Source organism: Salvelinus alpinus, chromosome 6 (genome assembly GCF_045679555.1).
Source record: "Salvelinus alpinus chromosome 6, SLU_Salpinus.1, whole genome shotgun sequence".
Classification (NCBI taxonomy): Eukaryota; Metazoa; Chordata; class Actinopteri; order Salmoniformes; family Salmonidae; genus Salvelinus; species Salvelinus alpinus.
Window position 1 is genome coordinate 11,140,026 of NC_092091.1, and position 16,382 is coordinate 11,156,407.

At 43.2% G+C, this 16,382-nt stretch overlaps 1 protein-coding gene across 3 annotated transcripts in view; it reads right to left on the reverse strand.

Annotated features, from left to right (window-relative positions):
- The window catches only part of LOC139578133 (lactadherin-like), a 41,008-nt gene continuing 24,626 nt past the window's right edge, over positions 1-16,382 (reverse strand). Inside the window, exons 4-10 of one of the 3 annotated variants that reach the window (XM_071405379.1) lie at positions 13,190-13,303; positions 12,502-12,683; positions 9,517-9,672; positions 8,879-9,023; positions 7,240-7,442; positions 3,774-3,929; positions 1-3,440 (exon numbers count right to left, since the gene is read on the reverse strand). In XM_071405379.1, coding sequence (XP_071261480.1) covers positions 3,297-3,440; positions 3,774-3,929; positions 7,240-7,442; positions 8,879-9,023; positions 9,517-9,672; positions 12,502-12,683; positions 13,190-13,303 — 1,100 coding nt within the window. In that variant the 3' untranslated portion in view covers positions 1-3,296. Of the gene's footprint in view, positions 3,441-3,773; positions 3,930-4,651; positions 4,874-7,239; positions 7,443-8,878; positions 9,024-9,516; positions 9,673-12,501; positions 12,684-13,189; positions 13,304-16,382 lie in introns of those variants that run through there. The other 2 variants (XM_071405380.1, XM_071405382.1) reach the window with 2 other exon arrangements.

The window sequence follows — 16,382 nt, forward strand, 5'->3', positions numbered from 1 at the left end:
TTTCTGCATTTAAGTCCTTTATTATTTATGTCTTGAGAGTTACAAAAAGGCCAAACATAAGGGAATTCTCTTAACAGAAACATGACCAAAATGAAATCAGATCCAGTCAGAATACTGTAAAATGTAAAGTATGTGTAACTAATAATATCGCATAAAAACACATCAATTGTATATTTTTTCATGACAAATAAAACCAGGACATTGTGGAATGAAAGAACCGGAAATAACTAGTCCGATGAACAATCTCTCTCTCTTTTTTTTTTTTTAAGTGTACAGAATAAACAATATAAATCAAAACTTCTCTGTTGGAACTGAGAAATCATAGTCAATACAACGCATGCAGACATCAGATAACCGTTTTGAAACAGTCTGCAAAAGATCATACATATTTGGACAGTGTTCGACACTACCCTCCATCCATAGCCTTGAAAATGCGTCGTTGTCCGCGTGTATATCTATCAACATGTTCCCAGCTGTTCCTGTTCGATTCAGATTCATTCATATCAAAACTAATAACTTATTGCACAAGCCCAAAGAGGGATGTTTACAACGTTAGCTATGACCTAGGAGCAATATGGAGATCGCCGGTCATGTCATACGTTCAGTGCAACCGTATAAATCTTTTTTTTTTTTATGACATTTTTTTCCATTTTCTATCTTATCAGTGTGGCCACAGCCTTCGATTTCTACGCATAATTTTGGCCCTCGTGAGAAATGGATGGCATTTGATTAGTCTGCTGCTAAACATTCCATCTTCTAGGAACAATTTATAACAAGTATTTACACTAGGTAGGATAACCAGCTGAGAAATAAAAACTGATGGAAATGTGGTTTTTGGCTGCTATTGCCGGTCAGAAATCTACAGAGAAATCTAAATTGCTTCCTGATAACTTATGGAAGCCATATATACACCGTTCTCCTATGCAGTGAAACGACAGACGCCTAGTATCTTTATCTTTGCCTAACAAATCTTTGTTTCCCAACACTCAATCTACATGTAGGGTCAATATGTATACGGTATTTCTTCAATGTAGAAAACTTTGGGTTTCACAATTTTCCACACCTCAGCAAAGAATAATCAAACTGACTCTGAAAGTGCCTTAAAAAATATATAAAAAACAATATCATTAAAAAAATATATGAAAACATGGCTGAGTGATATTGAGTGGAGCTGTGTATCATGGAGTGTTATAACAACACCAGTAGCACATACAAAAGGAATAGATCTACCTTGTCCCAGATCAGTTCTGCTGTCTTGACAACTCTTATGGTTGTGTTTAGCAAGACAGCACAAACAGATCTGGGATCAGGCTAGAATGGATCTGCCTTGACCTGAGAAAGACATTCGGCAGCATCGTGAACTTGCTAACTCGATATTTTCTATATTTTTTTTAACTTTATAATATTTGTCAATTAGTAATAAATGCATCACATTGATTATGCACTGCGAGTTGTGATAGTAAAACTATTCTTATAGGACAGACATCTCAATCAAAGTACATCGAGTTATAATACACCACGTACTTTAGTTATAACACATGTTATAACACCACATACTGTAAGGTAGTATTTCTGCACTTTTAGATTCTCTTTGGCAAAAAATAACCAACTAAAATAGAATTCAACTACTTTGGGGTTTTGGAATGTCACAAGATTACAGAATAAGAGTCTCTATGCTTTCTAAATGTTAAAGTCTGCTACTATGCTGAACAAAAATATAAAAAGGCAACATGTAAAGTGTTGGTCCCATGTTTCATTAACTGAAATAACAGTTCCCAGACATTTTCCATATGCTTAAAAAGCTTATTTCTTTAAAATTGAGAACAAATGTCTTTACATCCCCGTTAGTGATAATCCATTCACCTGACAGGTGTGGCATAACAAGAAGCTGATTAAACAGCATGGTCATTACACAGGTGCACCTTGTGCTGGGGACAATAAAAGGCCACTCTAAAATATGCAGTTTTGTCACACAACACAATGCCACAGATGTCTAAAGTTCTGAGGGAGCGTGCAATTGGCAAGCTGAATGCAGGAATGTCCAACAGAATGTGTTGCCAGATAATTTAAATGTTAATTTATCTACCATAAACCGCCTCCAACATCGTTTTATAGAGTTAGCCAGTACATCCAACCGGCCTCACAACTGCAGACCATGTGTATGGCGTTGTGTGGGCGAGTGGTTTTCTGATGTCAATGTTGTGAACAGAGTGCTCCATGGTGGAGGTGGGGTTATGGTATGGGCAAGGCGTAAGCTACCGACAACGAACACAATTGCATTTTATCGATGGCCATTTGAATGCATAAAAAATACCGTGACGAGATCCTGAGGCCCATTGTGAGGCCCATTTTTTGTTTAAGGTATCTGTGACCAACAGATACCATATCTGTACTGCCAGTCATATGAAATCCATAGATTAGGGCAATTGATTGATTTCCTCATTAAAATCTTTGAAATTGTTGCATGTTGCATTTATATTTTTGTTCAGTATACTTACATGAAAATGTTAATTTAGTAAAGAATGCAAATAATAATGAATCATAATGCATTTAGGACTAGTTAACTAAGACTATACACATGGCAACAAAGCAAAATACATTTGGTATACATTGCTTTAAAAAAATAACAAAAGAACAAAATTCGTATCAAGTCTATGGTCACACGAGGAGTCTTCATTAAGCAAACACAAACAAAGTTCTTCAAAACATCTTCCAAAGCACTGCAGAGTCACAGCTTGGAAGCTAACACTACACACGAGTGTGTTCGATAATACTACTACTCACTTCAGGACGGTCAGGTGAAAACCCTCTATTGGGAAAAACCTCTCAGCTAAATGAGCTACTATTGTACATCATCAATGGGGTTTCAGGTTCAGCCTTCGGCCCGTATACAGTAGCAGTGCTGATCTAGGATCAGTTTTGCCTTTCGAGAAAAAAAAAAAAAAATCATAATAATGAATAAGATCAGCAGTCCTACTCTGAAACTGAACACAACACAGGCCCGATCTAGGAAGGACCGTTTCAGAGTCCATGCAGTTCCGGCTGACACAGCAGTAGTCGGTGTGCTCGAGGTACAAGTTGACCTTAAGCACAGATCTAGGATCAGATTACCCCTACCCAATTCTAGCAGTAACCATTAGGTGGTTTTGTACCTCCTCAGTCGGGGCAGGGTTGTAGTGGTGACGTGGTGTTTTACTGCCCTCTACAGATCTGAGCAAGGCAGTGCAGGTGTGGCTCAGGAGGTTTTTGGAAAGAAAGGAAGAGGAGGAGCTGGGAAAGAGGAGACTTGGGCGGGGCTACTCGTCACAGCCCAGCAGCTCCATTCGCAAGGTGATGCGCCCGTGCCACGCCCACGGCAGGATGCGGACGAATCGGGCGTAGAACGGAGGCTCGAACAGGTTCTTCTTGTGGACATTGTTGTCGCTGTTGCCAGGGAAGATCTGGAGGTTGGAGAGTCGAATCACACGCACAGAGACAGATGGGAGTTAGTTAGCTAGCTACTGAACATCCATCACAGAATCTATAGAACATCATGAAATCTATGACATATGTTGAAGTGTCTGTATCTCATGGCAACTGTTGTTTGAGGTTCTGTTTATTGTGTGAAAATAAAAAAGGAGTAAATTATAACTTGGGGGAAAAACACAAAAAATACCCTCTTAATTTAATAGCCAAGAAGTACTTTAATTGGTCCATTTTCCTACACAGCCACACATTGGGTAAATTCATGTTGGGCTTCACTTCTTTGGATGTCAAGATGCAAAAAAACAGACCTTGTCTGTGCTGGTGACATCGTCCTTGACTATGCTCCAGAATTGCCCATCGTCACTGTAGGACACCTTGAAGGCAGAGACAAACTGGACCGCCCCAAAGTCCTTGGCCCCCTGGGTGATGATACCTGAGATTTTCTTAGGGGACTCCAGGTCCACCTGTTACAGAAGGAGAACGTGTCAGAACAAGCAGGACTCCAGGTCCACCTGTTACAGAAGGAGAACAAGCAGGACTCCAGGTCCACCTGTTACAGAAGGAGAACAAGCAGGACTCCAGGTCCACCTGTTACAGAAGGAGAACAAACAGGACTCCAGGTCTACCTGTTACAGAAGGAGAACGTGTCAGAACAAGCAGGACCCCAGGTCCACCTGTTACAGAAGGAGAACAAACAGGACTCCAGGTCTACCTGTTACAGAAGGAGAACAAGCAGGACTCCAGGTCCACCTGTTACAGAAGGAGAACAAGCAGGACTCCAGGTCCACCTGTTACAGAAGGAGAACGTGTCAGAACAAGCAGGACCCCAGGTCCACCTGTTACAGAAGGAGAACAAGCAGGACTCCAGGTCTACCTGTTACAGAAGGAGAACAAACAGGACTCCAGGTCTACCTGTTACAGAAGGAGAACGTGTCAGAACAAGCAGGACCCCAGGTCCACCTGTTACAGAAGGAGAACAAACAGGACTCCAGGTCTACCTGTTACAGAAGGAGAACGTGTCAGAACAAGCAGGACCCCAGGTCCACCTGTTACAGAAGGAGAACAAACAGGACTCCAGGTCTACCTGTTACAGAAGGAGAACAAGCAGGACACCAGGTCCACCTGTTACAGAAGGAGAACAAGCAGGACTCCAGGTCTACCTGTTACAGAAGGAGAACAAGCAGGACTCCAGGTCCACCTGTTACAGAAGGAGAACAAGCAGGACTCCAGGTCCACCTGTTACAGAAGGAGAACGTGTCAGAACAAGCAGGACCCCAGGTCCACCTGTTACAGAAGGAGAACAAGCAGGACTCCAGGTCCACCTGTTACAGAGGGAGAACGTGTCAGAACAAGCAGGACCCCAGGTCCACCTGTTACAGAAGGAGAACAAGCAGGACTCCAGGTCCACCTGTTACAGAAACAGGGTTTCTCTAGTGGCAACGCTGCCGATGTTGAACTACACATCCCCGTAGCAAATGTCAATCATTTGTTGGTAAAGTAAACGGGGAAAGTTCTGGAAGATTCTCTCTCACCAACACAAATCACCCTCAACTATAGCCCCCCCCCCCCCCCCCCCAAAATAGAAACAGATGTTTTGTCTCACACACCAGATAGGTGAAGTGAAATGTGTTGTTTTACAGCATATATGTCAGAGTCAAGGCCCGCGGGCCACATCCGGCCCGCGAGAAGGTTTTTTACGGCCCCTGGGATGATCTTGATTTATTATTAGAACCGGCCCGCAGACCGCAGCAAGCCGGCAGCCCGCAGATCTTTTACACGCACCAATACTACATTTCCCACAATGCAACGGTGACGCACCGAGCAGTAGGCTGCTGTGTAAATGAGATGGAGCTGCCTTGGGAAAAACTCGTGGGTTTGACAACCGACGGAGCACCTGCGATGTGTGGACACAGGAGCGGACTGGTGGCGAAGATACGGGAAAAGATGCAAGAGGAAAACGCGACAGGTGAGCTGACAGCTTATCATTGTATCATACACCAGGAAGCGTTGTGCGGTAAAGCCTTGAAAATGGAGCATGTAATGAGCATCATCACGCGCACAGTTAACTTTATCAGAGCCAAAGGTTTGAATCACCGCCAGTTCAAGGCATTTCTGACGGAGTTAGAAACGGAGCATGGTGATTTGCCTTATCACACAGAGGTGCGATGGCTAAGCCAGGGAAAGGTGCTTCAAAGATGTTTCGAGCTTCGTGAGGAGATTTGTCTGTTCTTGGACAGCAAAGGGAAAGACACAACACAACTCCGAGACGAAATGTTTCTGTGTGAAATGGCTTTTCTGTGTGACATTACGAGTCATCTGAATGCAATGAACTTGCAGCTGCAGGGTCGGGATCATGTCATCTCTGATATGTACAGTACAGTGAAGGCATTTAAAACCAAACTGACTCTGTGGGAGACGCAGATGCGTAAAGAAAATTTGAGCCACTTTCCCAGCTGCCAGACCATGAAAGAGAAGCTCTCTACCAGTGCGTTCCCGAGCGCACAGTTGGCTGATAAAATAGGTATGCTTGCCGCTGACTTTCGACGCCGATTTGCTGACTTTGAAGCACAAAAAAGCAGGTTGGAACTGCTCGGTAACCCATTTGCTGTTGACGTGGAAAGCTCACCACCAAACCTCCAAATGGAGTTGATTGACCTCCAATGCAATGATGCACTGAGGGCAAAATATGCGGCAGTGGGTGCTGCGGAGTTCGCCCGTTTCCTCCCCGACACAATGCCCCAGCTGCGCATCCAGGCTGCTCAAACGTTGTCTATGTTTGGCAGCACATACCTGTGTGAACAACTGTTTTCTTTGATGAACCTGAACAAAACATCACACAGAAGTCGACTTACTGCTGAACACCTCCACTCAATTCTGAGGATTTCCTCAGCTCAGAGCCTTACCCCGAACATTGATGAACTTGTGGAAAAGATGGGACACCACCAAGTATCACCCTCAACCTCAAACAAGTGAACATTACTGTGCAATCACATATTTAGAGTTTTTACTCAGTTCAAGTTTAAAAGTTAAAGTTTAATATTTGTTTTCACTGCATGTTACTTCTCCTTAAACAAAGTGTTGTTTTTGATTAATAGATTTTTGCACTTTATTTTATTGTATTTCAATCCAATTATATTTTAAAAATATTTCAGTTGAGTGGATGATAGAAAATTGCTATTATTGTTTTTTTCTTTGAAGTAAATTTAGCCCACTTTTGCTAAAATAGAAAATATAGGCTACTGATGGTGCCTTGAATACCGGTTTCTTTCATTTAATGTTCATGTTATGGGGATTTTTATATAAAGGAAATTTGTCTTTTGTGTCTGTTGAAAATTAAAGATTACTGACAGAGCCATAAGAAAATATTGCTTTATTTATCTGATCATATTGGAATATATTTGTTAGGTTTTCAGTAGGTTCAATTAGGTTCACTAGACTATATGCGTCATTTAAAAAATTTTCAATGAACATTCGAACAGTCCGGCCCTCGGCTTGTAGCTAAATTTTTTATTTGGCCCTCCGTCCATTTGACTTTGACACCCCTGTTTTACAGGGTCACACACAGTAGTACGACACCTCTGGAGTAAATAAGGGTTAAGTGCCTTGCTCATGGGGCTCAACGACAGATGTTTCACATTGTTGGCTCGGGTATTCGAACCAGCAAACTTTTGATTACTGGCCCAATGCTATAACCTCTAGGATATCTGCTGCGCACTAAGTGACCCCACCACCCACACCACTTCCCAAAATCCCCTCTGAACCCCCTGCAGTTACCTGCAGCCACTCAGAGCGTTTGGTGGCGTCCGCCGTCCAGGCGTTGGTCTTGCCCTGCTTGTCCAGCCGAGCGTAGTGTGGTTGCCAGGTGAACGGCTCAATGCCCCAGGTGCGGTAGACGCTGGAGGCCGAGATCTGGCGGTCGGCGAGCAGGCGCGACTTCATGCCCAGGGGCTCGGAGCAACCTGCCGTGTTTGAATACACTGTGAAGTGAGACCACAAGCCGCGGGAGGGAAAGAGAGAGAGAGAGAGAAGTATGATAGACAAGAGATGGACAGGAAAGGCCCAAGCCAGCCAGCCGGTGAACAGCACACTGAAAGCACATGGATGACGACAGCCAGTAACGACCAGAGTTGTGGTGAGGTGGACGGAGTAGTGAAAACACATAGAGACACATATAGACATAAGGAATACAGAGTTCGCCCAACTTATTTTCACGTTGGCTCTCTGATGATAGAATGCAATTGTCTTGGGAGCTTTTTGGCGGTCATTTAAAATGCTACATTTTCAAACCAAGTTGGCCGAACTTTGTACAGCCCATGTTATGACTTTGATGAAGGGTTTCCTGAACTCGGTCCTGGGTTTTGTCCTAGAAATACACAGCTGATTCAAATAATCAAAGCTGAGGACGAGTTGGTTATTTGATTTAGCTGTGTAGTACTAGGGGGGGAAAAGGAAATGTGCAACCCTTGGAATCCCCAGGACAGAGTTTGGAGAGACAGAGAGAGACAGAGAGAGAGATGGACAACATATGGCAGCCAACTAGTGGAGCATGTAGGTTAGATGGACTGAGACGCAGTGAGTCGTACATCCACAACAGTATCAGTACCATGTAGATTAGATGGACTGAGACGCAGTGAGTCGTACACTTCACTTAGTCAGTGTGTGTTGCAGGATGTTGTTTGTAGCGTGCATGTGTGTGTGGTGGTGAGTGTAGTACGAGGTACACGTGGAAACATCATAACCAATAACAATCTGCACTTTGACGGAGTCAAAGATGGACATTTCTGACCACTTTTAAAACAGACACATTTTCCCCCAGTAAATTAAACCAAGCCAGATAACCCACGGCATCAGGATACAACCAAGCCAGATAACCCATGGCATCAGGATACAACCAAGCCAGATAACCCATGGCATCATGATAAATGCAGCAGAGGACATAAAGGCAGTCCAAAATATCTCGCTAGTTCTACTAGCGTGGATACAAGGTTGTGATGATCAATATGACTTGGTTACAATCCCCCCCCCAAAAACAGATTTATTTACACGATAGACGTCGTAGCCAATGTTTCCACCGCAAAAATGTCCATATGTTGTTGATTAATCCCTTTTTCAGATGATTTTAGTTTTTCCAACCAGACAGGACTGATGCAAAGTGGGCAGTATGAGTATCTTTACAGGTACTGAGTCAGACTGGATCAGACTTATTTCCCACAGTATAATTTCAGTCAGACGTCAACCAAAAACCGGCTGGTAAAACGCAAAACTCTCTGTACCATAGAACCATCCGACACACTGAAACCAAAACCCCATTCAGTTTGAGTTTGTTAACATTGTTATCGGTATGTCCGCATGCGTCAGAGTGTATTTGTGCGCGCGCGTCTGTGTGTAAGTAAGCATGCACGTCTGTGTTTACCATTGAGCTCACAGCCCACCAGTTCCAAGCGCAGGGTGCAGGCCTTGCGACAGACCACGGGGATGATGCGGAAGTACTGGCCGATGATTGGAGGGTCAAACAGGTTGGTCTTGGTGCTGTCGTTGTCCACGTTCCCCACGAACACCTGGAGGGATAGAAGAAATGAAGAATATTACATTTGGTCTCAAGTGACTTAGTCATGCATGCATACATTTTTCATACGGGTGGCCCCGGCGTGACTGTAAAAGGCAGAGCTCTCCAACCCAAACAAATCTATGCCTTTCATTCATATCCAGGGAAATGGCACCAAATTCCCTGAATAGAATGTATAACCTATTCCCCTCAAACTCAACCCTGGATGTCGAAGCCAGTTAGTCCCTGATTAGAGGGGAACAGTGAAAATAATGATTTAGACCTGGGACACCAGGTGGGTGAAATTAATCAGGTAGAACAGAAACCCAGCAGACTCCGGAACTCGTAGGGTCAGAGTTCAAGACCCCTGCCCTAGACCCTAAATAGAACTCTCAAAACATGCACTATATGTAGAAGATGGTGCAAATGCAGAAATCTGTCATAGTGTGTGTGTGTGTCTGTGTGTACACATCAGAGGATGTGAGTGTGTGTGTGTTTTCACTCACAGTGTCCTTTGTCTGTCTGTCCAGGCGGTACATAGTGTAGGTCCTCCCGTCCAGACTGGACGCCACTTTAAAGGCCTTGATGAACTCTGCTGACCCCATGCGGCTGGCGCCCTGCGTCACGATGCCCGTGAAACGCATCTTCCTCTGCATGTTAATCTGCACAAAGGACAAACACACACATGGTTTACTGTCAGATCTATCACTATATACTAGTCAACATGGTTTACTGTCAGATCACTATATACTAGTCAACATGGTTAACTGTCAGATACAGTTGAAGTCAGAAGTTTACATACACTTAGGTTGGAGTCATTAAAACTCGTTTTTCAACCACTCCATAAATTTCTTGTTAACAAACTATAGTTTTGGCAAGTCGGTTAGGACATCTACTTTGTGCATGACAAGTCATTTTTCCAACAATTGTTCACAGACAGATTATTTCACTGTATCACAATTCCAGTGGGTCAGAAGTTTACATACACTAAGTTGACTCTGCCTTTAAACGGCTTGGAAAATCCCTGAAAATTATGTCATGGCTTTAGAAGTTTCTGACAGGCTAATTGACATAATTTGAGTCAATTGGAGGTGTACCTGTGGATGTATTTCATGGCCTACCTTCAAACTCAGTGCCTCTTTGCTTGACATCATGAGAAAATCAAAAGAAATCAGCCAAGACCTCAGAAAAAAATGGTAGACCTTCACAAGTCTGGTTCATCCTTGGGAGCAAATTTCCAAATGCCTGAAGGTACCACGTTCATCTGTACAAACAATAGTACACAAGTATAAACACCATGGGACCACGCAGCCGTCATACCTCTCAGGAAGGAGACGCATTCTGTCTCCTAGAGATGAACGTACTTTGGTGCAAAAAGTACAAGTCAATCCCAGAACAGCAGCAAAGGACCTTGTGAAGATGCTGGAGGAAACAGGTACAAAAGTATCTATAACCACAGTAAAACGAGTGCTATATCGATATAACCTGAAAGGCCACTCAGCAAGGAAGAAGCCACTGCTCCAAAACCGCCATAAAAAGCCAGACTATGGTTTGCAACTGCACATGGGAACAAAGATGGTACTTTTTGGAGAAATGTCCTCTGGTCTGATGAAACAAAAATAGAACTGTTTGGCCATAATGACCATCGTTATGTTTGGAGGAAAAAGGGGGAGGCTTGCAAGCCGAAGAACAGCATCCCAACCGTGAAGCACGGGGGTGGCAGCATCATGTTGTGGGGGTGCTTTGCTGCAGGAAGGACTGGTACACTTCACAAAATAGATGGCAACATAAGGAAAATGTGGATATATTGAAGCAACATCTTAAGACATCAGTCAGGAAGTTAAAGCTTGGGTCTTCCAAATGGACAATGACCCCAGGCATACCTCCAAAGTTGTGGCAAAATTGCTTAAGGACAACAAAGTCAAGGTATTGGAGCGGCCATCACAAAGCCCTGGCCTCAATCCTATAGAAAATCTGTGGGCAGAACTGAAAAAGTGTGTTCGAGCAAGGAGGCCTACAAACCTGACTCAGTTACACCAGCTCTGTCAGGATAAATTGGCCAAAATTCACCTAACTTATTGTGGGAAGCTTGTGGTAGGCTACCCGAAACGTTTGACCCAAGTTAAACAATTTCAAGGCAATGCTACCAAATACTAATTGAGTGTATGTAAACTTCTGACCCACCGGGAATGTGAAATAAATAAAAGCTGAAATAAATCACTCTACTATTATTCTAAGATTTCACATTCTTAAAATAAAGTGGTGATCCTAACTGACCTAAGACAGGGAATATTTACTAGGATTAAATGTCAGGAATTATGAAAAACTGAGTTTAAATGTATTTGGCTAAGGTGTATGTAAACTTCTGACTTCAACTGTACTAGTCATTTACATTTTACATTTAAGTCATTTAGCAGACGCTCTTATCCAGAGCGACTTACAAATTAGTCAACATGGTTTACTGTCAGATGTGCTACGATATACTAGTCAACATTAACAAAGATAATGTTTCGAATGACTGATCCTAGAGAGTCATGAAACTTTCACTGCACACAGAGGGGAATGACAGCATTCAATCTGTATGTAAAAAAGGCAAAAAAATGTGACACGGTCCACGCCAACAACATTCATCAATGAGTCTCAGAGAATAAAACACTTTTTACATCGTCAGAATTAAAGTATGTCCCAGTCTTATCTGCACTGATATGGGGGAAAAAAATGAAAAAAAGACCGGTGAAAGTTATTCCCTTGTAGGCAGCCACAATATATTGCTTTGACCAATCCCCCATAATGATGTTGGACCTATCCCCCATAATGATGTTGGACCTATCCCCCATAATGATGTTGGACCTATCCCCCATAATGATGTTGGACCTATCCCCCATAATGATGTTGGACCTATCCCCCATAATGATGTTGGACCTATCCTCCATAATGATGTTGGACCTATCCTCCATAATGATGTTGGACCTATCCCCCATAATGATGTTGGACCTATCCCCCATAATGATGTTGGACCTATCCTCCATAAAGGGTCTCTTCCTTGCCCTGCTAGACTATATCAGTAGATAAGAGATACTTTACTATGGAGATACTCTGCTAGACTAGATCAGTAGATAAGGGAGAGATACTCTGCTAGACTAGATCAGTAGATAAGGGAGAGATACCCTGCTAGACTAGATCAGTAGATAAGGGAGAGATACCCTGCTAGACTAGATCAGGAGATAACCTGCTAGACTAGATCAGTAGATAAGCGAGATAACCTGCTAGACTAGATCAGTAGATAAGCGAGATAACCTGCTAGACTAGATCAGTAGATAAGCGAGATATCAGGGTCATGTTCATTAGGAACTGCACCAGATCATTGAGAAAAAGCTTTTCTCATTAGACAACACCAGGTAGTCTCTTGGCTTCAGTCAGTTTTCTTCTGTTTTTATGCTTAAACAACACGAGCCAGTGGTATTGGAGCCTGACTGTTGTACCGTACTGACCTCTATCCAGGGGTTCCTGTCATAGGAGGCTGAGGTCCAGGCGTTAACCAGGCCCTTGTTGTGGAGGCGTGCCAGCTCAGACCCCCAGCGCTGCAGGCCCAGGAATCCGTAGTGCACCGACGAGGCCGAGATCTGAGACTCAGCAATGCCTCCGCCCTCCATTCCCAACAGAGAGATACAACCTGAGGGATGGACAGACAGAGACAGACGTCAGAAAAACACAGACAAGACAGATGCACTCAGATGCAATAGGAAGAGAAACTAAAAAGGTAACATGTGGTTAAGATAGTCTGGTTTATTATTTCATACAGTATGGACACATACACGCCCCACAACATCTGGCAGACTGCTTCCAACCCATGCGTAGTCCACTGACTGAACTACAGTAGCTCCTAACGCTGTCCTACACGGCCATGATTCAGGCTCACAGACACAAATATTGACCATCTACCTAAAGCATCACAACTCATTTTCCTTAAGAACATCAATTTAACTTAATTTAAAAACAAACCTGGGCCAGCTTTGGACGATCCCCCAAATTACATTAATGTAACGTAGTCAATCACATTCAGGCTAATGCATTTTATTGCACTTAGAAATAACATGGCAGAATATGGCTAATAGAGAGCCAGTGTGTGTGTGTGTGTGTGTGTGTGTGTGTGTGTGTGAGATAGAGAATGGTACTCACGCAGTTGGCAGTGCTTGCCCACGTAGGGGGACGGACAGCGGCAGTTGAAGTCTCCATTCAGGTCCCTACAGGAGCCACCGTTTTGGCACGGCTGGTTGGCACAGTCATTCACATCTGGAGAGAGACATCATGATCACTGTCAGTCACTGACATTCCATATGTACAATCAACAGAACAGAATAAAGTATGAGTAAGATTATATGAACAGAATAAGTACTCCTATTCCAACATAGGCTTTTCCTGAATCTAAAATATATTTATTCTTTATTCAACTAGGCAAGTCAGTTGAGAACAAATTCTTATTTACAATGACGGCCTAACAAACCCTAACGATGCTGGGCCAATTGTGCGCCGCCCTATGGGACTCCCAATCATGGCCGGTTTTGATAAAGCCTGGAGTCGAACCAGGGTCTGTAGTGACGCCTCTTGCACTGAGATGCAGTCGTTAGATTTTTTTTGTTCTAAACCTGATACATTTATTATTAACAGCAAAGACCTATCTGAACAATGGCCGAATTGGCTCAGATGAGCAGTGTGGTCCAATTCTCTGCAACTCCCTGAAAAACCCCTAGATGGCGCGCTTTCAAACAGTATACAACCAGAAGTGAAGTGTATGTTTTAGAGAGGGCGCTTGGCAACCGGCTGCACCCTAGGACAGCGTGTATTCAGAAGAATAGAATGAGAATACACACTTTTTAATCTCTCGCCCAGCAAGATATGATTAAATTTCCTTTGAACACAGCTCTAGATTGACAGTGTGTGTGTGTCCCCGAAATGGTAGCATATTCCCCATAGGGCTCTGGTCAAAAGTAGTGCACTACATAGCACCCTATTCCCCATAGGGCTCTGGTCAAAAGTAGTGCACTACATAGCACCCTATTCTCCATCGGGCTCTGGTCAAAAGTAGTGCACTACATAGCACCCTATTCCCCATAGGGCTCTGGTCAAAAGTAGTGCACTACATAGCACCCTATTCCCCATAGGGCTCTGGTCAAAAGTAGTGCACTACATTAGGAGCCGTTTCAGACACAACACGTTTACCATATATGTGTAGAATATGACCCAAATCTCACTAGTAGCCATCAGGCAGGCAGGCAGTCACCCACGAGTGAGGCACACACACACACACACACACACAGTGGGTCACACACTGCCTCAATTTTGCCAGACCCCAGTAAGTGTAGCTGCTGCCTTGGCAGCAGCTAATGGGGATCCATAATAAATACACACACTGTTACTCATAACCAGTGGTGAAAAAAGTTGCCATACCTGAGTAAAAGTATTGATATTCTAATAGAAAATGACAAGTAAAAGTGAGTCACCCAGTAAAATACTACTTGAGTAAACGTCGAAAAGTATCTGGTTTAATATGTATTTAAGTACAGTGGTGGAAAAAGTACGCAATTGTCATGCTTGGTTTGCTTATAAACTAAAAAAAAAAAAAGAAACTTAACAAGTTCCACAGACATGTGACTAACAGAAATTGAATAATGTGTCCCTGAACAAATGGGGGGGTCAAAATCAAAGGTAACAGTCAGTATCTGGTGTGGCGATCAGCTGCATTAAGTACTACAGTGCATCTCCTCCTCATGGACTGCACCAGATCTGTTGGTTCTTGCTGTGAGATGTTACCCCACTCTTCTACCAAGGCACCTGCACGTATGCAATCTTATATTGACCCAGTTTATTCTCATTTTGTTGTTATGTAGTGTGATTGTTTTTACCAAAGTCAAATGTATTGTTTGATTTGAAAATGATAGAGGAGCACAGGCCTATTCCTTTAGTGTTATGGAGGTCTATTCCTTTAGTGTTATGGAGGTCTATTCCTTTAGGGTTATGGAGGTCTATTCCTTTAGGGTTATGGAGGTCTATTCCTTTAGGGTTATGGATGCCTATTCCTTTAGTGTTATGGATGCCTATTCCTTTAGTGTTATGGAGGTCTATTCCTTTAGTGTTATGCAGGTCTATTCCTTTAGGGTTATGGAGGTCTATTCCTTTAGGGTTATGGAGGTCTATTCCTTTAGGGTTATGGAGGAGCACAGGTCTATTCCTTTAGTGTTATGGAGGTCCCTGAGTCATGGCTTGCTTATGTGATCCTATGCCCGCTGATAACGAGTTAAACTGGCCGTGCCATCCATCTGTATTTAAACGGGGAAATCTGGGATTTGTACATCCAAATTCCTCGTGAGCTTAGATCAACTGAGTGTGCTCAATTCTCCAACACTATCCCACAGCTGTTTACCAAAACAAATGACAGGGGACAGTGCTTTATCCAATCCCAATAAATCCAGGTCCGAAAAGTTCCTGGCATGGGGGCACAGCTAGGGGCTGCCCCACTAGTAGTATGCACAGCCAAGTCTAGCCACACAACCGCTAAATTAAAGTATATGAATTTGTAATTTGCTTTGTGAAAGCCTTTTGGGAACTGACAAAAGACCTCAGAGGACCTAAAAGAAAGTCCTAGAATAGCCCTGGCTCCAGACTTTGCCAGACCGTGGTGTGAGGCCATGTGTTGTGTTTCATGACTGAGGGTTTTAAAAATGTCCTAAAATTAAACATTGAGATTTGACAGTATATTGTAGGTCACAGAGATCCTATAATTCAGGGTTACAGAAGTAATTATATGACCATAATATTGTAGGTGGTCTGACCATAGACAACACTGTGACAGAGCACTACAATAACATTATAGCAACTGAAAAGTAACTGTGTTGATGCTTAGTGCAACTGACCTGAACTGACCTCGTGTGAGCAAATTCCTTTCCATTACCAATTTAGGAAAATGGCCTCCCTTGCTGAAAGGCTACCAGAAATGACTGTAAACAGAACAGTGTGACTTGCAGAAACTACTAAACAAAGCATTTGAATCACAAAAATGCAAACACTCACACACCTCCCCAGGGGGTGCAGAGCATAATCTGTCCACTTTAGACTAGCCACATACTATGTGTGGTTGAGGCACCTCCTAAAACAACCAGAAATATGCCTGCCACAAACTCATATTCTCACACACAAATCCAAACCCCTAATTACCGACACACACAATAATCTGTTGACAAACATCTCAAAATAACCAACACAGAATAAATCAGAGGCGATCACCAGTTTAACGTCTAAGCTCCGAGACCACTTCAGTCTCAGCTGCAGTCGTCTGATCCGATTTAGGTGCTGATACTAAAGTGAGTTAACAGCA